This window comes from Bos indicus, chromosome 7 (assembly GCF_029378745.1).
Source record: "Bos indicus isolate NIAB-ARS_2022 breed Sahiwal x Tharparkar chromosome 7, NIAB-ARS_B.indTharparkar_mat_pri_1.0, whole genome shotgun sequence".
Classification (NCBI taxonomy): Eukaryota; Metazoa; Chordata; class Mammalia; order Artiodactyla; family Bovidae; genus Bos; species Bos indicus.
Window position 1 is genome coordinate 48,833,596 of NC_091766.1, and position 23,666 is coordinate 48,857,261.

The 23,666-nt window shown below is 44.4% G+C and overlaps 1 protein-coding gene across 12 annotated transcripts in view; it reads right to left on the minus strand.

Annotated features, from left to right (window-relative positions):
- The window catches only part of KLHL3 (kelch like family member 3), a 149,981-nt gene that overhangs the window by 72,229 nt on the left and 54,086 nt on the right, over positions 1-23,666 (minus strand). For 11 of the 12 annotated variants that reach the window (XM_070793635.1, XM_070793629.1, XM_070793625.1 and 8 more), the window contains 3 exons: positions 22,438-22,544; positions 10,559-10,680; positions 567-729 (listed from right to left, as the gene is read on the minus strand). In XM_070793635.1, coding sequence (XP_070649736.1) covers positions 567-729; positions 10,559-10,680; positions 22,438-22,544 — 392 coding nt within the window. Of the gene's footprint in view, positions 1-566; positions 730-9,974; positions 10,493-10,558; positions 10,681-22,437; positions 22,545-23,666 lie in introns of those variants that run through there. The other variant, XM_070793633.1, reaches the window with a different exon arrangement.

Consider the following 23,666-nt stretch of genomic DNA (forward strand, 5'->3'; position numbering starts at 1 on the left):
CATCTAAAACTAATAAACCCCAAACCAGTCGTATAACATTTTATTTACAGCAAGAGAGGTAAATATCAGATGAAGCAACTTTTGGCTGAATCAGCACCTGTATTTTAATTCTTTCAGAAAGGCAAGTGAGTGGCTCTAGAGAGCAAGACTTGGGGTGGAAAAACAGCAGGAGACTCTTATCATTATGAGACTTGCAACATTATTTGACTTTTCAAATGGTGTTCACAGAACACTTTGATCAAAATAGAAATTTTCCTAAACAAAGATTATTTCAAGACCTAGTTGAAATTATTCTTCCCCCACGAAGTCTTCTCAGATCTCCTTCTTCTTCTCTCATGAAAATTACTGTCTGAACTTTTCATCTGGCAATTAGTCATATTCCACTTGGCACTGAGCTGAACTCCCCTATTGTTAATTATCTTTCCACCTGTGTCTTATCTCCTTGACTAAATCGTAACTGCTTCTCAGTAGAACACACTAGCCTCATAATCTTTGAGGAGTCCACCACAGACCAGGTTATTAAATTCACAGGCTTGGAAAGGTGCAGCTACATTGTTCCCCATTACCTGCGTAAGCATTGGCCTGCTGCAGCAGGTCAGTGCAGGTATGCACGTCTGCAAAAGCGCGGATGCCCAGGCAATTGGTGGGATGCAACTGAGACTGCAGGAAGTCACAGCAGTTCTGACGAACATCCATGAGCTGTAGCAAGCTGGCGGCTGGGAGCAGCACCTGGAAGAGAAGGTGACATTCTGAGTAGCAGGATCCCACCACCAAGGTCTCATCTCCCCAAAGCGGTGCTCTAATCAGACCACGGCCAGGCTCAAGGCCTTTGCATGGCTCTCCACTGCCTGCCCAAGTAAGTCCAAACTTCCCAGCCTGGCCTTTGAGGCAACCCCAGCCTGAGTTTCCGCTACTCTCCACTGCATGGACCCTTTTTTGTTGTTCGGTTGCCAAGTTGTGTCCAACTCTTCATGACCCCATGGACTTCAGCACATCAGGCTTCCCTGTCCCTCACCATCTCCCAGAGTTTGCCCAAGCACGTATCCATTGAACTGGTGATGCCATCCAACCATCTCATCCTTTGTCGCCCCCTTCTCCTCCTGCCTTCAATCTTTCCCAGCATCAGGGTCTTTTCCAATGAGTCAATTCTTCGCATCAGGTGGCCAAAGTACTGGAGTTTCAGCTTCAGCATCAGTCCTTCCAATGAACACCCAGGACTGATCTCCTTTAGGATGGACTGGTTGGATCTCCTTGAAATCCAAGGGACTCTCAAGAGTCTTCTCCAACACCACAGTTCAAAGGCATCAATTCTTGGGTGCCCGGCTTTCTTTATAGTCCAAATCTCACATCCATACGTGACTACTGGAAAAACCACAGCTTTGACTAGATGGACCTTTGTTGGCAAAGTAATATCTCTGATTTTTAACATGCTGTCTAGGTTGGTCATAACTTTTCTTCCAAGGAGTAAATGTCTTTTAATTTCATGGCTGCAGTCACCATCTGCAGTGATTTTGCAGCCCCCAAAAATAAAGTCTCTCACTGTTTCCCCATCTATTTGCCATGCAGTGATGGGACAGATGCCATGATCTTAGTTTTCTGAATGTTGAGTGTTAAGCCAACTTTTTCACTCTCCTCTTTCACTTTCATCAAGAGGCTCTTTAGTTCTTCTTCACTTTCTGTCATAAGGGTGGTGTCATCTGCATATCAGAGGTTACTGATATTTCTCCCGGCAATCTTGAGTCTAGCTTGTGCTTCATCCAGCCCAGCATTTCTCATGATGTACTCTGCATATAAGTTAAACAAGCAGGGTGACAGTATACAACCTTGATGTACTTCATTCCCAATTTGGAAACACTCTGCTGTTCCATGTCCAGTTCTAACTATTGCTTCCTGACCTGCATACAGATTTCTCAACAGGCATGTCAGGTGGTCTGGTATTCCCATCTCTTGAAGAATTTTCTACAGTTTGTTGTGATCCACACAGTCAAAGGCTTTGGCATACTCAATAAAGCAGAAGTAGATGTTTTTCTGGAACTCTCTTGTTTTTTGATGATCCAACGGATGTTGGCAATTTGATACTGGTTCCTCTGCCTTTTCTAAATCCAGCTTGGACATCTCGAAGTTCACAGTGAGGCTAAGGCCCTTATAAGAAGAAAAATACATAGCAGAGTTCTCTCTCTCTACCATACAAGGACACAAGGAGAAGGTGGCCTTCTGCAAACTGGTAAGCTAGCCCTCACAAGAAACTCAATCAGCTGGAACCCAGATCTAGCACCTACAACATTGTGAGAAAATTAGTTTCTGTTGTGTAAGCCACCCACTCTGTGGTATTTTGTTATGACAGCCCAAGCTAAGACAGACTGATTTCCTACATGGCTATATATTAGAATCCCCTGGAGAAGTTTTAAAATACTGATGCCTGGGTCTCACCACCAAAGATCCAACTCAATAGGAATGGGGTGTAGCCTGGACAGTGAGATACTGCTGAAGTTCCCTAGGTGCTTGTAAATGTATAGTCAAGTTGAGAACACTGCCCTGTAGCCTTTAGTTAATATCTTTACTCAGAAAGATATTTACTGAATAGCTAACACCCTCATTCACCATTTAATTACTGAGCACCTATGTGCCAGCCTATAAGATTCAGCAGGAATCTGATCTTATTCTAGCATCTACTGGAATGAGGGCATCATCCCCAAATCCACTGGGACTCAAACAAACACACTCTACTCTCCCATCCAACAGATAAATAGTAAAGAACATCTTGGGGAAGGTTCTCAGCAAAAGGAGAGCTAAGGTTCCTTTTGAAAGGTCATGAGACACATGAGTATTTACACTGTACCCTGGGAGACAGAAACAAGTTCCTGCTCGAGTGTGTGTGCATGTGTTTTTCCTAAAAGCCAGGGAAGACCAGCTTGAACAGGCCAGATGGGTGCTCAGACAATCAACCCTGGTCGAGTTCCTTTGTACTTTGCCACAGCTCCTGAAGCCTGCCCTCAGATCAAAAAACCAGGGTAGTCAGTAAAGTCCTCCTCAACCCAGCTTTGCTACCCCTCCTCTCCCCTACCCTGTGGGAGGCACAGACAATCTGAGAGCGACTTAAGGGGAAAAAAAAAAAAAAAAATATCAGATAGCTGTGAATAGTTTGGCTTCAGACTGCATTGCTTGGGGCCCCCAGCATTCATTTCACCCCAAAACAACCCCCATGTTCTGAGTCCTTGATCTCAGCTGCTCCCCTGGCTCTCAGGGAGAGTGTCTGGGCCAGCCAGACCCCAGCTGCTCGCGTTCACCCAGGCTTGCCCAGGAAGATATACATGGGCTGCAGATGCATTTGATTTCTTGACTCAGAGCACTATAAACATCTTTTTCTTTTCTTTTTTTTTTTTTTTTTTTGAGTGATTTAAATTTTAGAGACTGATTGTCCCCGAAAACAGCTCTGAACCTCATCTCTAGTTCTCCTCACCTCCATGGGCTAAGGCTAAAAACTCGGCCCCACTGCCACATTCTTGGGCCTTGTCTCATCACTAGAGTAACCAGCCATCCAGGTTTGCCCAGGATTGAAAGACTTCCCAGGACACAGGACTTTCAGTGCAAAAGTTGGGGTTGTTGGCTCCCTTCCTCATTCCTGCTCACACAGAGATGCCACCAAGAGCCTCTAGTATCAGTGGTCCCGCTCCAGACCTATGTGCCTACTCTCAAAGGGAAGTTCATCCTGCCTGCAAGATTAGACCTCTCCCTCATGACAGCTGAGTTCTAGAAAACATCTCTCTCCTTCCTCTCCCCTCTCTCTTCTACCAGCAAGACAACTGTATATTACCATCAAATTCTTGGTATTTTCTGAACCACTGATTCATTCCAGAGAAGGAAAAAGATAAGATCACCCATTGGAGAGTTTGAGACGGTAAGTGAACACAGTCAGGCTCCAAATCTGACCACCTAAGCTCCATTCCCACAAAGCAGCTATAAACTGGGGAACTCAATTAACCTGTGCGCTTGCTCAGCCTAGCCAAACAGATTCCAGGACCAGATTAGTCTCGGCCTGCTAGTAAAGTGGAGAACCATTAACCATTCTTGCTGAATACATACCAGGAAAGGAAAGCTGTGTTCCAAACTCCCCACATGACCTCCATAACACGTGCCCTAAACCAACACCAGCTACAAACCCTAAAGCCAGGCCATGAGTTGACCGACCATCCCAGTTTGCTGAGACCTTGCCAGTTCTAGGACTCAAAATCCTGTGTCCCAGGAGAGCCCTCAATTCTGGACAAACTGGGACAGTTGTTCACCCCAGGAACAAGGAACTTGTATTCAGTTACACTGAGAAGCCCTGGTGGGGAAGAGTAATCCAATGCTGTCCAGCACACACCCTATTCGGGTGCAGGAGCCCCCAAGGGTCAGATGTGATTAGAGGATGCAATGGACAGCAGCCCTTTAGCACCACAGAGAAGGAATTTCTGAGAGTCCAATCCCCACCCCCGAGATTGCATCCCAGCCAAGCCAAAATGCTGTCGTGCCAGGGACACACACCCCCTCTCCCTTGCCCTCTTCTTTACCACAAAGTCAGTTGCACAGTTTGGTGCTAAAATTTTCAACCTCATGACAACTACCCCAAAAATGAAATAATAAATACTTACTGAACACACTCCTTAGATTACACTTTCAGTTTTTAAAACCTCCCTGGATACAGCTACCCACACAGCTTTCAACTTCCTCACTGTTCACAAAACCCATGTGGCAGACAAAAACTTTCAGAGCTTCCCCCATCCTGCTTGGGTCCACTCCTGCTCTAAAGTGTTCCCAAGCTGACATCCCAAAATGAGCGGGGCTGGTGGTTTCTCTAATTGCCCCTTCCCTCTCTTTGATCTTATGCTGTGATCTTCCCACTGCTTGCTTCACACAGGAAGGCATGAAGAAGAGCCAAGGGAGTCAGAATGCTGTATCACTGCTCAATTGCTGAGTCTCAGGGATAAATAGGGGCCTGGTCCAGTGGGGCTCTGGGGGCTGCACACAAGGAGAGGCAACACAGATTCTCAGAGGCTACAAAGAGTGAAAAACATCCAGGAGGTGGTCTTCACTTCCCTCTCCTACAGCCAAGGCTGGAAAATGATTTACTCTTCCCTTCTCTTGCCTGCAGCTCGACTCCCTCAAGCGGTAGCAGTAACAAGATTAGGAACAAGAGGCCAAGCGCAAGTCCTCAGCTTGGAAGCAAGCTGTCCTGGTGGAACTGCTAGGGCTGTGTGGCTTGGCCCCTGGAAGGAGGCTAAGACCTGAGAAGGAGAAGTTGGCTGGAACCACTGCAGGAAGGGAAGATGACCCTGGGTTAAAAGCTTTCAGCTTGCCTCTCGCCGTCTCAGCATTTTGGTTCTGGGAAAACAGGCCCTAGAATGACCCTCAGCAAAGAGTTTACAGGTTCCCCTCCAGCTTGCAAATGGCTTCCCCTCCATTTTTCATGCAAAGGCTCTGTTGTTTTTTTTTCTCTCCCTCAGATAACATGAAAACCCAGCAGAGGATATCCCGTCACAGAGTTTGTTTCCTTTAACAAAAACAAAAGGAAATGCCCTGCCTCAGAAAGCACCTACTCCTGGAATTTCAGGGAAGCAGGGCCATGCACGGAGGGAGGGTACCAGTCAGAAGACCAGGTGACAAGGGTGTCCAGGGCCTCTGCCCCCACACACACAGCAAGTTCTGCCTCTGCCAGCACCAGGCATGAGTCCTGGCACAGAAACAGTGCTAAACAAAAAATTACTGAGAGAAAGAAGAAGGGTGTGGGCGGTATACAGGAGAGTTAGCAGAACTACACTGTGATTAAATGTGTCACTTAGAATATTTAGAAAAAAAATTTTATGGAAGTATAGTGTCACTGAGAATTTTGACTTCTCCACTCACCAGCCATGTGACTAAAGGCAAATTACTTAACCTCTCTCTGCCTCTGACTCCTCAACAGTAAAATGAAGATAGTAATCAGTTCAGTTCATTTCAGTCACTCAGTCATGTCCGACTCTTTGCGACCCCATGAATTGCAACACGCCAGGTCTCCCTGTCCATCACTAACTCCCGGAGTTCACCCAAACTCTTGTCCATCGAGTTGGTGATGCCATCCAGCCATCTCATCCTCTGTCGTCCCCTTCTCCTCCTGCCCCCAATCCCTCCCAGCATCAGAGTCTTTTCCAATGAGTCAACTCTTCCCATGAGGTGGCCAAAGTACTGGAGTTTCAGCTTTAGCATCAGTCCTTCCAAAGAACACCCAGGACTCATCTCCTTTAGAATGGATTGGTTGGATCTCCTTGCAGTCCAAGGGACTCTCAAGAGTCTTCTCCAACACCACAGTTCAAAAGCATCGATTCTTTGGCGCTCAGCTTTCTTCACAGTCCAACTTTCACATCCATACATGACTACTGGAAACACCATAGCCTTGACTAGACAGACCTTTGTTGGCAACGTAATGTCTCTGCTTTTGAATATGCTATCTAGGTTGGTCATAACTTTCCTTCCAAGGAGTAAGCGTCTTTTAATTTCATGGCTGCAATCACCATCTGCAGTGATTTTGAAGCCCCAAAATATAAAGTCTGACACTGTTTCCACTGTTTCCCCATCTATTTCCCATGAAGTGATGGGACCCGATGCCATAATCTTCATTTTCTGAATGTTGAGCTTTAAGCCAACTTTTTCACTGTCCTCTTTTACTTTCATCAAGAGGCTTTTTAGTTCCTCTTCACTTTCTGCCATAAAGGTGTAATAATAGTACTGCCTTAAAGGCTTGTCATTGGACTCAAATGAAATAATACATTTAAAGCAAGTAACACAGTGTTTGGTGCATAGGGAATCCTTAGTTACACTGGTTTTTATTATTCATTAATACAAGCTGAAGTCAAGATTCTGATCATCCACTTCATAAGAAATTCGAATTGATCACATCAACAGGGCACAGCAAGTTAGAGAGAGCTGGATTCAAATCCCAACTCCACCACTAACTACCTGTGTGACCATGGGTAATGTACACTTCACTCGTTGCAACATCAGTTCCTTCAACTGTAAGAGAAGAATCATAGTAGAACCTTCCAGTAGTGGTTACAATAACGAAATAATGCATGTGAAGTGATCAACACGTGCTTTGCTTACAGTGAGTATTAATAAGAATCAGTTACGAATTGTTGCCTCCACTGTAGAAGGGCAGTTCAGTCTTTCCAAGGTATGTGTGACTGGAAAGAGAAGCAGGGCATAATCTCCCAGCCATTTAACCAAGCCCCAAGTCTCTAACCCTTGTTTTCCCAGGAACCTCTGCGTACACATCCTCAGTGCAATGAATCCTCACACATACTGTCTTCATAGACAGCTTGTGAGCAACTCTCAGCAGATACATACATCACAGCAGGAAGAAGCAGCCACATGTTGATCTAAAACTTTCTCTTAACCAGTTTTGGTTTTCCCCCAAGGTCATCCCTGACCAAACCATAAAGTTAAGGAAAAAAAAGGAAAATAGTTCACATATATGATTGATTCCAAACTGCAGAGTTTTATTCCACGTTGTGCTTTGCAGAGTTTTATTCCACATTGTGCTTCCCAGGGGAGTCCCTGCACATGCAGCCTCTCCTCACTCCCAGATAATACTGAACGCAGCAGGTCCCTCCAGGGGCTCACAGGCCAGCGGGGTCACAGACAGGCAGAAGAGGAGGCAGGCCTGACCTCCAAGACTTTCCTTCAACACCCAGTCCACACCATGCATCCTCAGTGAGGTCTGCCCTTAACCACCCTCATCAAGGTGATGATGAACATTCTCTGCTTCCTGGGTACCTCCACTCTGGCCCCTACCACAATGGAGGGCACCCATTTGCCTGGCCACCTGTCTCCACCTTCAGACATGTGCCCCTTGGTGAAAACGCTTCTGTGTTCACAGTGCTCTCTGTGCCTACCCTGTCTGTGGCACACTCCTCTAAGTTCTTTACCTATAGTAATTCATTTAATGCTCACGCCAACCCTAAGAGGTTAAGCGCTATTATTATGCCCATGAGACAGACAAGAACACTGAGGCACAGTGTTCTTGTACCTTGCCTGGGATCACACAGCTAGAAAATGGTGGAGCCGGGATTTAAAGGCAGGCAGTCTAACTCATGACCACCCAACAGAATGGGCACTATTATGATTCCTGTTTTACAAATGAGAAAACTGATCCTTGAGGCAGAATGTTAGTGGGGGTGTCAGAGAAGCTCTAGTTTTCCTCACTATAAGTACAGCTAAGATTTATTACCTTGAAAGGATACAAAGCAAAATCAGCAAAGGGAAAAGGTACATGGGGCAAATTTTGGAGAACAATAGCCACAAGCTTCCAGGAGTCCTCTGCGAATGGAGTCACAGAGAACGCACTTAATCCCTCCAGCAATGAACAGTGACAACATGTGCAAAACATTACCAACCAGGAAAGCTAGCCTGACTCTGAGAGGCCAAGACGTGTGTCAGGTGTCAGTTACACAGGCACCTTCTGCCTAGCGTGGACTGAAATTCCAAACTCTCAGAAGGAAAGCAGGTGATCGGCATAAACCATATTGCTTGCACAAACAGTTTAAGCAGTGCAAGCTACTACCATTATCACTAGAGGAGTGGGAACTCTCTCAAAATCCAAGTTGCCAGACTCCGGATGAAGACTGACCTTGTAAGCAAGCCTTTCTGAAGAAAGCAAGCAGGCTTGCTATGTTTATCTCTTTTCTGCACATTCTTCTATCACTTTCATGTTTATAGTATCTCTAATACAAGATTTAAAAAATATATATTTACCCCCTACACTTTTTTTAGGTTGACATCTAGCATTTTTCATTAAAGTTGCAAAGGATATAATTTCCTGCATTTTGTAAATCTCAATATTTATATTAGTCTCAAAAGCATCTAAATGAATTTAAAAGACATGGTGATTTCATATAACTATCACCCATTTAAAAAAATGTTTTTCCACACATACCCTATACATATTTTATACTAAATTACTTTGCACTTGTTGTTACTGCCCAAAAGTTATTCAGCTGCTTAAATTCTGCTGCTTGACCTAGTATGTAACCATGGCATTGCCCACTCCACTCTGGATGGGAAAGACCAGAAATAATGCAATGGCTATGCATTTTACTGTGCATAAAAGAAATTTCAGTTTTAAAAGGGCGAGGAAGGATTAGACTAGATCACTGTAGAAACTATACCACCCAAAAGTCTGTCTAGGAACCAGAGACAAAAACAGGCTATACCCTGGGCAGGCTCTACAGGTCCAAATGCAGGGTGCCTCAGACCCTCAGTTTGCGGGTACCCTAACACCCCTACCAGAGGACCATTTACCACACGAAACCAACTTCTATCCATCCTTCAGTCCTCAGCTCAAATCTTATCTCATGAAAGAGCCCTTCCTAGATTCCCCACTTCATGCAAATTGTTCCTCTCCTTCAAAGGACTTACCACAATTTATACATAAACATTACTTGTGTGCCTATTTGATGAGTGTCTGTCTTCACCCTAGAACACAAATTCCATGAAAGGAGACAATGGAATCACCTCTGCTCACTGGTACATACACAGTGCCCAACAAAGTGTCTGGCATATGAGAGGCCCTCAAACATTCTGGCCAGATGGAATGAATACACAATTACCAATTTGGCCTCCCAAACACCTCAACCCTAAAAAGGGCATGGTGTTCTGAATAAGAGAAATATATCGTGGTACTTTGCATATCTCTCATCATCTCATATAGTTTAATTTATCTCTCTCACAATAAATAAGGTAGAATTTTGCTTTAAAAAAACAAAAAAAGGAAGAAAAACCTTTCATATCCCATATAATTTCCATTATTTTAATATCAAGATCCTTAATGATAAGAAATAGCACATCTTGTGTCTGCATTTGACCTGGTTGTTCACAAGCTTCCAGAGTGGGCCACACCCTCCACCATCCCACCTTCAGTGCCACGACACTGATGTCTTACACCCCACAGAAAGGACACACACCTTTGGGTGAAGCAGTGTCTTTGCTGATTCCTCTTTTCTAGACTCCAGATGGCTGAGAAAGAGACCAGGTCGGCAAAAGGAGGCAGAGGCACAGACAATCCACCTCACAGCCACACACCCCTGCTGACACTCAAGGCTGGTGCTTGGCACCTCCATGGGCTCAGAGGCATTTCATTGACTAACATTGACATGAGAAAAACTTTAAACAGCCTCACAAGCTGATACTCAAAATCCCCGAGATGAGATGATGACTGGGGAGAAGAAGGGTCACCCAGACTCCAAGAGTTTGAACCAGCATGAGTTAAAGACTTTCTGCTCTGGGGCTCAAGCTCATTCTGAGGGATTATGGCCTGGTGGTTAAAAACATGGGTCCCATGGTCAGGCAGGCAGGATATGAGGGTCGTTCGCCCTGGCCATGTATCTCAGGACAAGTCACCCACTCTCTTTGAAGCTTCGGTTTCCTCTACAGTTACCAACTGAATTGTTGTGAGGGTTAAAGGAAATGATGATGTAAATGGGGGGCGGGGGGGGGGGGAGGGGCTGAGTATATGATACACTGAGCTATCAGCTGGAGCTGAGTTTACCTGGACGTTCTCTTCAGTCACCTCAATCTCAGCCGTATAGATATAGTCAATCAGCTTACTCAGGGTCTGCCCATCCACATCCTTGATTTCTATCTTCTTGGCTTTACTCTCAGACATGTCACCTACAGTTCAAAACAAAAACAAAATGGACATGAACATGAACCTAGGAAGTGCTTAACCTTCACATGGTCTCCTACCCTGTCTTGGCAAAATAAAAGCACTACCTGTGCTGCCAGCAAAAGGAACACTCGGCCACAGCGTAGGACACACTAGTGGACATCGAGGTCACATCAACTTCAGGTCTGTGATCATTCTCAAGCATTCCCTAACTCTATCCATTGCCCCTTTTCATTTTGAAGGCAAATTTATCATGAGAAAGCATTCAACCAAGTTCCTGCAAACTTGTACACAGGGGGCCAGAGAAAGTGAACAAGATATGAACCTGTCCTCAAGGAGCACTTGATCTAGTAGGGCAGATATACTAAACTATATGAGATGATGAGAGATATGCAAAGTACCAGTAGAACAACTTTTTTTTTTAACCAATTATTGAGTGCTAACTATGGCTAAGCACTGGGCTTAGCACTTTAAACTATTGCCTCTTTTAATCAATGACTTAAAAGCATTATTCTTAACATCCCCGTATTACAGATAAAGAAACTGAGGCACAGGAGCAAAGGTAATTCATTTTGCCTACAGTCACACATGTGGGAAGGGGCCAGGCAAGACTTGAAAGCCAGCAGTCTGACTCTAGAGTCCACACTAGCAATCACTGTGGTATGCTAAATCCAAAGAATGCAGAAGATAGAGCAACACACCCTATTTGTGGAATCCTGGAAGGCCTCCTGATAGGAAGTCACATTTGAGTTGGCTATTCCTCGTGCAGCAAAGGTGAGGAAAGATGAGCTGGATGCAGGAACCATGAGTGCAATGACAGAAAAGTACCAAAAGGATAAATGTGGGGAACAGTAAGAGGGTAGCATAGCTGGTATGTGGAGTGACAGTGAGAGGAAGGAGGCTGGAGAGACAGCTAGGAGCCAGGACTCGCAGAGCCCAGTAAACCATGCAAATGAGTTGGGACTTTATCCTAAGAGTAGCACCACTGAATAGTTTTAAACGAGGGAATGACATCAACAGATGGGTGTCTTTGAATGAAATTTTGGACACATTGGGGGAGGCTGGACCAGTGGCAGGGAGAACAGATGGGAGGCCCTGATAACCATCCAAGAAAGAGAGAACACAGGCCTGTGAACTAGGGCAGCAGAGGCACCACGAGAGCACAGTCCTGAGGCCCCTGACCGCAGCCTGCTCTCTCTATACAGCGCACACAGCTCTGTTTAGAGCCAGGCTCATTCAACAAAGGTTGCTGGTTTCAGGAGGAAAAGACAGGCAAGATATGTCCTTGTAGACTGAAATGCAGGGCGACGTGACTGCAAGAAATGGGGCTTCAGAAGTCCTTACATGAGTGTGAAAACAGAGCCTGGGCGGTTGTTTTCTGTCTGTGGAATCTGTGCACTGGAGCCAAGAAAATACAGTACAGTACAGCCCGTGGGCTGCAGACGCCCACCTCCAAGCTGCATGGACTATGCATGATTCCCCCACCAATCCACAGTTCCCATCCTGACACAGCTCTAGATACGAGTGATGCCAGAGAGGGAAGAAAGATGGGGGCGGGGAGACCTATTCCAAACCCTGCTGGCTCCCACGGATCAGGCAGCCCAGTGACCCCCATTCGATTCTCTTCTCTCTGACTGCTGGTAGAAAGCAGCAAAATGGCCTCAGCACAAAGAGCCCTGAGACAGGACAAAGAGGCAAAGAGGAAACAGGAAAAGATGGTGAGTTTCTCCTCTACCCATAAAACAAGCTTTCACAATCTCTCTCTTGAATATACTCCACGACAAACATGAACACATACATAAGGAAATCAAAAGTTAAATTCCTCTCTCCAAACAGCTATGAAGATGTTCACTAGCAAAGGTCCAGTGGGTAATTATACTGCAAAAAGATCATCAAAGATGGCCAATTCTCAGTTTAAGAACTTGGACCTTAGAAAAAAGGCTGGGGGGAAAAAAAAAGCAACCTGACTACAAGAACCAAGAGACTCAGAAGTCTTTAGTGAGTGTGAAGTCAGAGAGAGCCTGGCCTGATTGCTTGCTCTTTATAGAAGTAGAGCTTGGGAGTCAGGTTAGGGTTTTGTATCTTGGGGGTAAACAAGTGGAATCTCCTGAAATTGTGTGAAAATATTTGTACATATGGGCAAAAGTTTGATTTTCTGATGAGATGAACAATCATTTTCATGATGTTGAATACCCGGAAAATGTTAAGACACAGTTTTCTAGACGATGGGATTTTTTTTTTTTCCTTGCTTCTTTATATGAATCAAAAATTTCTGCACTAAGTACTTAAAATTCTAACAAGCAAGAAAAAATTGAAGGAAAAAAAAATCTAGGGCCTCAAAGACCATGTCTTTTCTGATAAATTTCCTTTATAGGAAATTGGAGACTTAGATTAATATAAATCATAAGGACTTGTAAAATCCAATTTAATATCTCTGTGAACCAGTAGAAATTACTGCATCAAACAAAGATGTCAGCTTAAACAAACCCTGAACGTGGTAGTAATAATAGTTGCTACTACATGCCAGACCCTCAGGGTTTACATACATTATTTCATTTAGTCCTTGTAACAACCCCAGGAGGTACGAGATATTGCTTGCAATTTATAAATTATAGAATTGGCATATCAAGAGGCATTTGCACACAGCTAGTAAGAGGGCAGGGCTGGGATTTCAACCTTTGGCCTAACTTTAGACCTCATGTCATTTTTAATAAATCCCTCTATAATTTAAACCTGACCCTAACTAATGACCTTGACAAAAGTATTCATAAAGTGAAGAGTGAAAGTGTTAGTAGCTCAGTCCTGTGCAAATCTTTGCGACCCCATAGACTGTAGCCTGCCAGGCTCCTCTGTCCATGGGATTCTCCAGGCAAGAATACTGGCGTGGGTAGCTATTCTCTTCTCCAGGGGATCTTCCTAACCCAGTGATCCAACCAAGGTCTCCTGAATTGCAGGCAGATTCTTCACTGTTTGAGCCATGAGGGAAGCCCATTTGACATATAACAAGCACTTAAATACTTGTTGGAGCAGAGAAAGAAAGAAAAAAGAGAGGCTTTCTCTTGACATCTCATAAGTCCACAGACTATAGTTAATTCTGAAGAAGGAGAAATCATCAAAGGCTTCTTCATTCTTGCTCTTTCACTCACCTCTGCTACTTTGACAAAATATTTCTAGAGGACAGAACATAAGCCCTGTAAGTCCCTCTGTCTTCAAGATTAACCCAAGAGCCCTCTTCTGCTGATTTTTCCCAAGAGGCCCAGCCCAGCCACCGCAGACTCTGAACTTTCAAAAAAGAAGAAATGCAGATGGCCAACAGGTACATGAAAAGATGTTCAACACGACTAATCATCTGTGACATGCAAATCAAAACCACAATGAGATATTACCTCACACTTGTCAGAACAGTTATCATCAAAAAGAACACAAATAACAAAAGCTGGTGAGGATGTGGAGAAAAGGGAACCCTCCCACCACTATTTGTGGGAATGTAAATTGGTACAGCCACTGTGGAAAACAGTATGGAAGTTTCTCAAAAAACTAAAAATAGAACTACCAAATGACCTAGGAATTCCACTCCTGGCTGTATATCCCATCCTCCCCCCAAAAAAACAAAAACAATAATTCAAAAAGATACATGCACACCAGTATTCACAGAAACATTATTTATAATTGCCAAGATATGGAAGCAACTAAAGTGTCAATCAACAGATAAGTAAATAAAGAAAATGTGGTCTGTATATTTGATGGAATACTACTTAGCCATTAAAAAGAATGAAATTTTGCTATTTGCAGCAACATGGATGGACTTGGAGAGTATTATGCTAAAGTGGAAAAAGCCAGACAGAGAAAGACAAATTCTGTACCATATCACATATGTGAAATATAAAAAATACAACAAATTAGTGAATATAACAAAAAAGAATCAGACTCACAGATATAAAGAACAAATTAGTGGTTACTAGTGGAGAAGGAAGAGGGGAGGGGATGAAGAGGTACAAACTATTAGGGATAAAATAAGCTCCAGGGCTTCCCTGGTAGTCCAGTGGTTGAGAGTCTGCCTTGCAGTGCAGGTAATACCAGTTCGATTTCTGGTCCAGGAGAATCCCACATTCCGCAGAGCAAGACTACCGTGTGCCGCAACTACTGAGCCTGTGCGCTAGAGCCCACGAGCCACAACTACTGAGCCCACGTGCCACAGATACCGAAGCCTATGCGCCCAGAGTCTGTGCTCTGCAACAAGAGAAGCCACACAATGAGAAGCCAACATACAACTAGAGAGCAGGCCCCACTCTCTGCAACTAGAGAAAGCCCCCGTGCAGCAATGAAGACCCAGCACAGCCAAAATCATAAATAAATATTTTTAACGTAAATTAATATTGTACAACACAGGGAATATAGTCAATATTGTATAATAACCATAAATGGAGTATAAGCTTTAAAAATTGTGAATTTTATTGTACAGCTGTAACTTACATAATGTTGTAACAGTAACTGTACTTGAATTTAAAAGAGAAAAAGAAAGAAAACGTCAGTTGAACATTTTTGTCCTCTGTTAACATCATATCCTGTTCTTCCAGATAGATCTTGATCTACCTAGCAAGGGCAGATGTTTGTTTGTTCATTCAGTCAATAAGCAAGTATCAAACAGTCCCTATGGGCAAGGCCCAAGGACACAGTGGTGAACAAGTCATGTTCCCAGCCCTCATGGAGCTCAAACTAGTAGAAAGATGAGTAAACCAGCAATTTCAAAATGTGTTAAATGCTAGAAAAGGAGACTTAATTTAAAAGGTTCTTAGGCAGGGATTCCTCTACCCTGAACTGTATGCAAAATAATGAGCATACAGGAGCACATATTTACTTTTTTGTGGAAAGAATCCATTGTTTTCATCAGACTGATGAACCTGACCTATTCTGGGGCCATAAAAATTTGAGTCTGGCAGAAGCACAGCATATAAAAGGAGGAAGGGGGAGAGATGGCTGAAGATACAAGCAGGCTCTGGACAACTTGAGGGCCTTGTGCACCATGCAGAGAAGTTTAGACTTCATTCTAAGGGCAATGGGGAACCCTTGACAGACTTTAAGCAAGTAAGGAATACATTAGATTTTTATTTAGTAAATATGACTATAGCTACAGTGTAGAAAATGGGTTGGGACTGACGGAACAAAATGGGGGCAGGTTGACAAATTAGAAGGCTGCTGCAGTAAACTGGGTGAAAGACGATGGCAGCTAGACTAAGGGACTACGTCTTAAACTTCTTTAAATCTTCAGACTCTACCTTCAGACCAGCACCTAGAAGTCTCCAAGAAGCATAGAGAGCCCAGGAGAGCAAGGCATAGTCTCAACCTAGCTAGCACATCACAGGCACCAAAGTGTGAAAGTGTCAGTTGTTCTGACTCTTTGTGACCCCATGGACTGCAGCCCGCCAAGCTCCTCTGTCCATGGGATTTTCCAGGCAAGAATACTGGAGTGGGTGGCCATTTCCTTCTCCAGCGGATCTTTCCAAACCAGGAATCAAACTTGAGTCTCCTGCACTGCAGGCAGATTCTTTACTGTCAAAGCCACCAGAGAAGCTCACATGCACAACAGAGTTCTTTTTAGGTGGAAGACTGCCCAAAGCGGGGAAGAGGTGCATCTTGAGGAGCCATGGGGGAAAATCTTTCACCACCACATAAGACAGGGGGGCTAGAAAATCACTGGCTCATATCCTAGATTGCTGATAGAAACCCAACCCCATTATTCAGCCAAAGGAACAAGAAAGGAATGGTAGAATGGCTGTGAGGTCTTTCCAAAGAGCCAGACACAGACCACCAGCCACCCCTCAAAGCTGTACAGCAAAGGGAAGAAAAAGTGCATTCAGGAGTCCTTGTGTTACAGAACTCTTCTTCACTCCTCAATTGAGTCCTTACTGTTGAAATTTAGTTTCATGATCTGGGTAAAAAGAAAACAGAAGATCCTTACCTTCTGCACAATGATCCTGGGTGTTAGGATGGCTATTATACTCTCTCACCCCTAACCTTCATCTGTCTAAGTCCTGATATCTAGGCTGCCAACTCATTTGGCCAGAGTTGAGACCTGTGCCACATGTTAGCATCACATGAGGAAAAGAAATAACCTGCCACCTTGCTGAATCCCAGCCAAGCCTCCTGCAGGTAAGGTTTGTAGGTGAGCCATCTATGCCAGATAACTGCAAAAGGTTGACCTCTGTCTCCTGTGAAATAAGGACGTTCCTGGCCCTGCCTTTATGCCAAAGCTGTGCGACATTCAAAGGAGATAATGAGAGTGTGAGAACTGCAGCAGCAGGATTCAGCAGAGCTGCAGTGCTGGAGATCACCCCAGCACCCAGCCTCCCTGGAATCTCAGCCTTCCTCCACCTGGAGAGGTCTTTCTCCTCAGGTGGAGTACCAAATCGGGAAGGAAATGCCTATGTAGCCAGAGATGTTTCATGTCAACTCTCACCACCACCAGGGCAGCAGGTATCAGAGCCTCCCCACACATCCACATGAGCTGTATAAACTATGACAGGCTCTACACATAATAAGAGTTAGCTTTATTAAGTACCTATTCTGTGTCGGGTGCTCTTCCCTGGTGGCTCAGATAGCAAAGAGTCTTCTTGCAAGGCGGAGACCCAGGTTCGATCCTTGGGTTGGGAAGATCACCTGGAGAAGGCAATAGCAACCCACTCCAGTATTCTTGCCTGGAGAATCCCATGAATGGAGGAACCTGGCAGGCTACAGTCCATGGAGTCACAAAGAGTCAGACATGACTGAGTAACTAACACTTTCACAATTTCATTCTGTATTGGGTGTCTTATTTCCCTTACCTGTATCTGTTCCCTGCTTGTTGTTATTATTGTTTTACTGTTATTATTCCAGTCTCAAAAACAAGAAAACAGGATCACAGAGGTTAAGTAACTGCTTACAAACCTATCAGTTGCTGGAGTCAGGTCATGATGGCTTTCTAAGATACCACACCATCCCCTAATGAAGGTGCCATTACCACCCTGTGTTTAATCCTTACCAAAGAGGCCTTTGCATCAACAACTCCAAACCTCCTCTATGAACACTCATAAAAAAATTTCCGTCCAGTGGTTCTCTTCAGTGAAGATCTGAAATTTCAAGACTGAGCTATGCCAAGTGCAGACAAGTCTACCCCAGACCATCTTGGTCAAATCAGTTGCACGTAATTGGATGCTGGTAGGTGTCTGAACAGTAGTCTCTTTTCCAGGGCACTACACAAGCCTGTGTTGAACTACATCAACACAGGCTTGCTGCTGCAGCTGCTGCATTGCTTTAGTCATGTCCGACTCTGTGCGACCCCATAGACAGCAGCCCACCAGGCTTCCCATCCCTGGGATTCTCCAGGCAAGAACACTGGAGTGGGTTGCCATTTCCTTCTCCAATGCATGAAAGTGAAAAGTGAAAGTGAAGTCGCTCAGTTGTGTCCGACTCTAGCGACCCCATGGACTGCAGCCTACCAGACTCCCCCATCCGTGGGATTTTCCAGGCAAGAGTACTGGAGTGGGGTGCCACTGCCTTCTCTGCAACACAGGCTTGAACGACATCCAAATCAATTCTTGAAAAAAAGTCACCATTTCTATATCAAGAGCAACATATTTTTAGACATGACTACCGCACCCATCACCCTCAAATCTAGGACACTTAAGCCACAAAAGGACATCTGACTTTGATGTGGTATGTTAGGGACAGGAAGAAGAAATCCTATGACACTGTAAGCTTCTGCCCTGAGGTAACCAACTCTAAAAGAAACATGGAAGACCAGACCATTTCTCCTCAATCCCATACAGACTCTGACCTTCCTTTTTCTCCACCCCCCTGAACTGTTCTACCCAACTTCTAACTCCTTAGGGGCAAAATCCTCAGAGGCCAGACCCTACCTACTCTGACTACTCCCTCAAGGCCCTCTTAATACAAAGAAAAGCTTCTACTCCCTAGTGTTCCCTCCCTCACTGCTCCATTGCTTTGGATTAAGTCATGCTAAACTGCACGATATGCAAAGATCTTCAAAGACATCAATACATCATTCAGACACTCAGAACACAGACATGGTCCAAGGCCTGGTGGAGTCAGGCATGAAGAAAGCCCGAAACAGTGGTTCTATGTGATGAGTGCATGCCTAAAGGTGAGTAAGAGAGCCTGGCCCTGACTGTTCTGCTTGTGGCTGGTTGGTGTCCACTCCTTCCAAGTCCCTTGCCTCTTACCTCCAGGACATTCCTGACTCTCCTCATTTCTAGTCACCATATATTCAAAGACACCAGTTGAATATCAACCTGCATCTAAAAGCAACTTTTCTTAAAAAAAAAGAAGCCAATCTAATCAGCCTCAGTGTGTAATATCAATACACTAGACAGCTTATTCCCAGGGCTTCTTGTGGGATGGAGCTCACATGTCTTTTCCTGAGCCCACATATTCTTTAGGACTCGGTTCTTTTAATAGCATAAAATGGGACTGCTTTTAAAATCCTGGATGATATGTAGGGATCTGTATGGAGTACCAATACTATAGGTACACAGAACCCATAGTAAAGGGCACGCTAAAAACAGGGGGAATAAAGTGACTGGGCTGTTTTGGGGAAATTATCTTCCCCTAGAATGGAGGTGCTAGATGGGGAGAAAGGGGTTGAGGGGAATCTTAAGTATTCCATACTCAGGGAAAAGGACAGGGTCAGCCCTGCTGGCCTCTCCAATCACACTATTCTAAAGGAGTAGACTGCAATTCAGGTGACTGCCCATCCCAGATCCTCTCACAGGCTGGTTGCCTTTGGACACTCTCCTGTGGACACTCACACCTCAGTTTCCTATTTATTCCAAGTTATGGGAAGGACACTGTCAAGGAGTGGGGCTGATAATTGGAACCATCGACGGACATTTGGGCAATATGAACTCAGCAGATAAACAAATAAAAACATGTTAAGCCTGAATAAAAGATCTTGATCACACCACTCAAGTCAGAAGAAAGCCATATATATTTTCTCTTCTTTGGGGCCTTAAACATGCCGATAGAAACAGACTTAACATGAATCAGCTGGACCTTTTCATTATTAATTTTATGGATTTTAAAGCTGAACCTGATAATGAGAACAGAATTTTGCAGTTACTTTTTTCTTGTACCTGTTTACCAATATTTAAGCAAAATCAAAGGGCCTGAAAAAATATACAAATCTGATACAGTGCTGATGGAAGCATATGCTGGTACAACTGTTTCAAGTGTTGTGGAGTTGAGACACATGTCTCACAAGGATTCAAAATGTGTACACACTTTAATCAAGTATTACTTATTCTATTTTTTTTTTTTCTGTAATGAACATATATGAATAGTGTTTGGATGAACATATGGATAGGTGGATGGGTGGGTGGATGGATGGACAGACAGACAATGGATGGAAGGAAAGAAGGATAGGAGGACAGATATTAACCAGATTCTATGGAAGCCATGGGCTGGGCCACACATTAGACTGCTTTCTTCTCTTGAATCTCTTCTCCTTTCAATTACTAGATCTGATCCAGAAGCATATTTTCTCTCCCTTTTTAAAATCACTTTGTTTTTGCTTAGGCACTTCCATGAACCCAGAGGCAAGTTCATTAGCCAAAAAAAAAAAAAAAAAAATGGAGCCAAAAGTATAATTCATTGCAATTGCAAGTGGACTCCTCTTTCAATACTGCACTTTTTTAAATCAAATACATGGAGAAAAATGACTGGCAGAGCTATTTACTGAAGTTGCAACTAAATTTGTAGATAAGATAAATTATTTTAAAAGAAAGAAAGATGGATGAAAGACAAGGAAATAAAGAAATAAAAGCCTTCCTACTAGAGTTTGAGACTACTTCAAAGAGAAGTGGCTCAAAATTTCCAGGTAATGAAAGTAGCTGTTTTTCCAGGCTGCATTATGGAATTCCTAGTACAAGGCTCAAAGTGAGGTAGCGTGGCTTCGTGCACTTAGCAAAAGCAATGCTCCAGGTTGAGATCAGTCCTTCACATGATGAGCCAAGAGAGGACACATATGGGGAACTCTCAAATAACAAGCTCTAAGCCCCCACCGCCACCCATCCATCAAGAACCACTCCTGCCCAGCAGAGGCTGTGTATTATATTAGGAAAAGGACAAGAGCCTATTCAGGAAAAATGTGCCTGTACTCACCCATCCTTAGCAATCCCACATTCATTCGTTTAACCTTCAGTTGTTCACTGTCTCCTAAACACCAGGCCCTGGAGTGGGCACTAAGGATTCGACAGTAACAAGACATGGTCCCTGAGCGCCCAAAAACTCACAATCAAGGGTGGGAGACATTTTGTTCATTTAAAAAATATTTTAGTGCTAGTGTGTACCAGGTACTCAGGATACGGAAACAAACAAAACTAACAAGATCCCAATCTTTATGGAACTGATATTCCAATAAGGAGACATAGGTAAAAAAAATACTTAAACAACTAATCAATATGATTTTCAGATAGTGATGAGTTGTGAAAAAGAGATGAGTTATGGAGTAGAAGGAGACCTAGTATGGAACTATGGCTCAGGTGGTCAGAGAGGAGGTGGCACCTGAAGTATAAACTGCAGGGTGATAAGCGGTGAGTACATGAGACTCCAGAGCGTAGGCACCGCAGACACCAGGAAACAGGAGTGCAGAACGATTAGTGACCACACTCAGAGGAAGCACAGGGTACGGGTGAACATGTGGAAGGGACAGCAGACCTCATCCAGGGGCCACACTCGGGCCAGCTGGCCTTCAGTCAGCCATGATAGATACAGCACCGCCTGCGCCTGGCTCAGGGGAGGTGCTGCGAGGCACTGCAGTCAGGAAGCTCAGCCCATGGGTTTAAGGGAATTTGGGCTCAGAAGTAACACACATGCAACAGATGGACAAGGCTGTTTGACATGTCCAGAAAACAGGGACTCCCTGGAAACCTGGCAAAGGTGCTGAGACAGAATGCAGATGGTGAATATACTTCTGTTTTACTCTTTCCACCCCAAGCCCCGCCATCACGTCTCCCAACTCTCTCCCAGGTTTAGTAGCTAAGTCATGTCTGACTCTTGCGACCCCACGGACTGTAGCGGGCCAGGCTCCTCTGTCCATGGGATTCCCCACACAAGAATATTGGAGTAGGTTGCCATTTCTTTCTTCAGGGGATCTTCCCAACGCAGGGATTGAACCCAGGTCTCCCACACTGCAGGCAGCTTCTTTACTATCTGAGCCACTCTCTCTCCCAACACTCCTGTAAAAAGGCTAGAGGAGGCTCAGGGCCCCTGCCTGGAAGAAATGGCAAAGGACTGACAAGATGTGAAACAGCTAGGCCAGCCAGCCCTGGGCCAGGAGTCCAGAAGCCAAGTTCCCCTCATTCACCGGGTGACCTCAGGCAAGTCCCTTCCTTCTCTCAGTCTCAGTGTCCCCAAACTGCAAAATGAGAGGGAAGAAGCCTGAGGGTGAGCCCAAGAGTCTACATTTCTAACAAGCTCCCCGACATGATTACAATACACAGCAAAGTCTGAGAATTCATGGACTGTGATTCTACCTTTGTTCCTCAGAGAGAACTGCAATAGGGGCTGCATGCTCAACAGGCCTGACTGAGGCTATGAGTCCATCACAATTCTTGGTACCTCCATGGTGCAGAGCAAAGAATCCGGCACATAAAAGCTCCTCAGGGTGGAGCCTTCTCTTTCCTCCCCCACTCACACCACCACCCTCAACGTTCTCCCAGTTGGGACTACAGTCCCACACGTGTGGGTTTATTGTCTGCCCCTCATACCTGTGAACATCGCACAGAAGTAGGGGCTGCAGGCTGCCAGGACCACACGGTGGGCTTCTATCTCGACATCTTCTGCCACAATCATCACGTCACACAGTAGCTGTTTGCTGTAAGACACCAGTGAGGGGAAAGGATGGGTCACAGCACAAACACCCAGCCCCAGCCATACAAGGGTACTTTTTTTTCCCACCCACATTCCATACTATCACTGTCTATGGCTGCAAACGGATCTGCCATATCTTGAGTCAGGCAGTGGGATGGACTCATCACCTTTTCCAAGTCCCTGATAAGCCTGACATTCATGCTTTCCTGAGGCACTCAACTCTGCAGAGATCCAACTACAATGTAGCTGCAAATTCAGGGCTCCTCCATCTGTCTTCACATTTCTGCTCCCCAACTCTATCAGCTGCAACTGAGACAGGGGGACAGCTCAATGAGCAGTGGGAACAGTTTTGGGCTGTTAGTTGAGTGACTGAATGCACCAAGGAGCATGAGCATGCCCCTGAGATGTGCCACCATTGAGAACAGGTATTAACTATTCCCCAAGCGGTCCACTCACTGCCTATGAAACACTGGTAAGGGGCCAGCCATGTCTGGAGGACTTGAGTATATTTCTCTTCCCACCCAGGTTTAACACTATCATCAAAGAAACTCCACGTATATACACAGTGCTCCCTAAAGACCCTGTGCAAACTCCAATCGCTGCAATTAAGAAAACTGTAACCACATTTTTACTTGTTTTTCATCCCAAACAAGGTGACAAACCTTTGAAAAGGACTTATTTATTGTCATATCCTAGACACCTGGCTGAATGCATAGCACACAGAAGGCTCCAATTTTTACTAATAAATGAAGGAAGGAAGGAATGACATTTTAAACAGGATCATTCTACACTCAGAGAGGGAATGAAAATTTGACTACTTTGAAGACTGCAAGGATACTACAAGCCCTACCAATTCAAGAGTTTTTCCTCTACCAACCTTTCAAATTCTTATCATGGCTATTATCATTACAATAGCTAACATTTTTTTAATTACATGTGCCAGGCATTGTTCCAAGCACTTTTTAAAATACATATTATTTCATTTAATCCTCTCTACAACCCTAAGATGTTTAGCTATTATTATGTCCCATGTTTCAAAATAAGGAAACTGAGACCCCGAGACATTAAGTAACTTTCCAAAGGTTACACAGAAAGGGAGCAGTAGAGACAGGATTTGAATATAAGG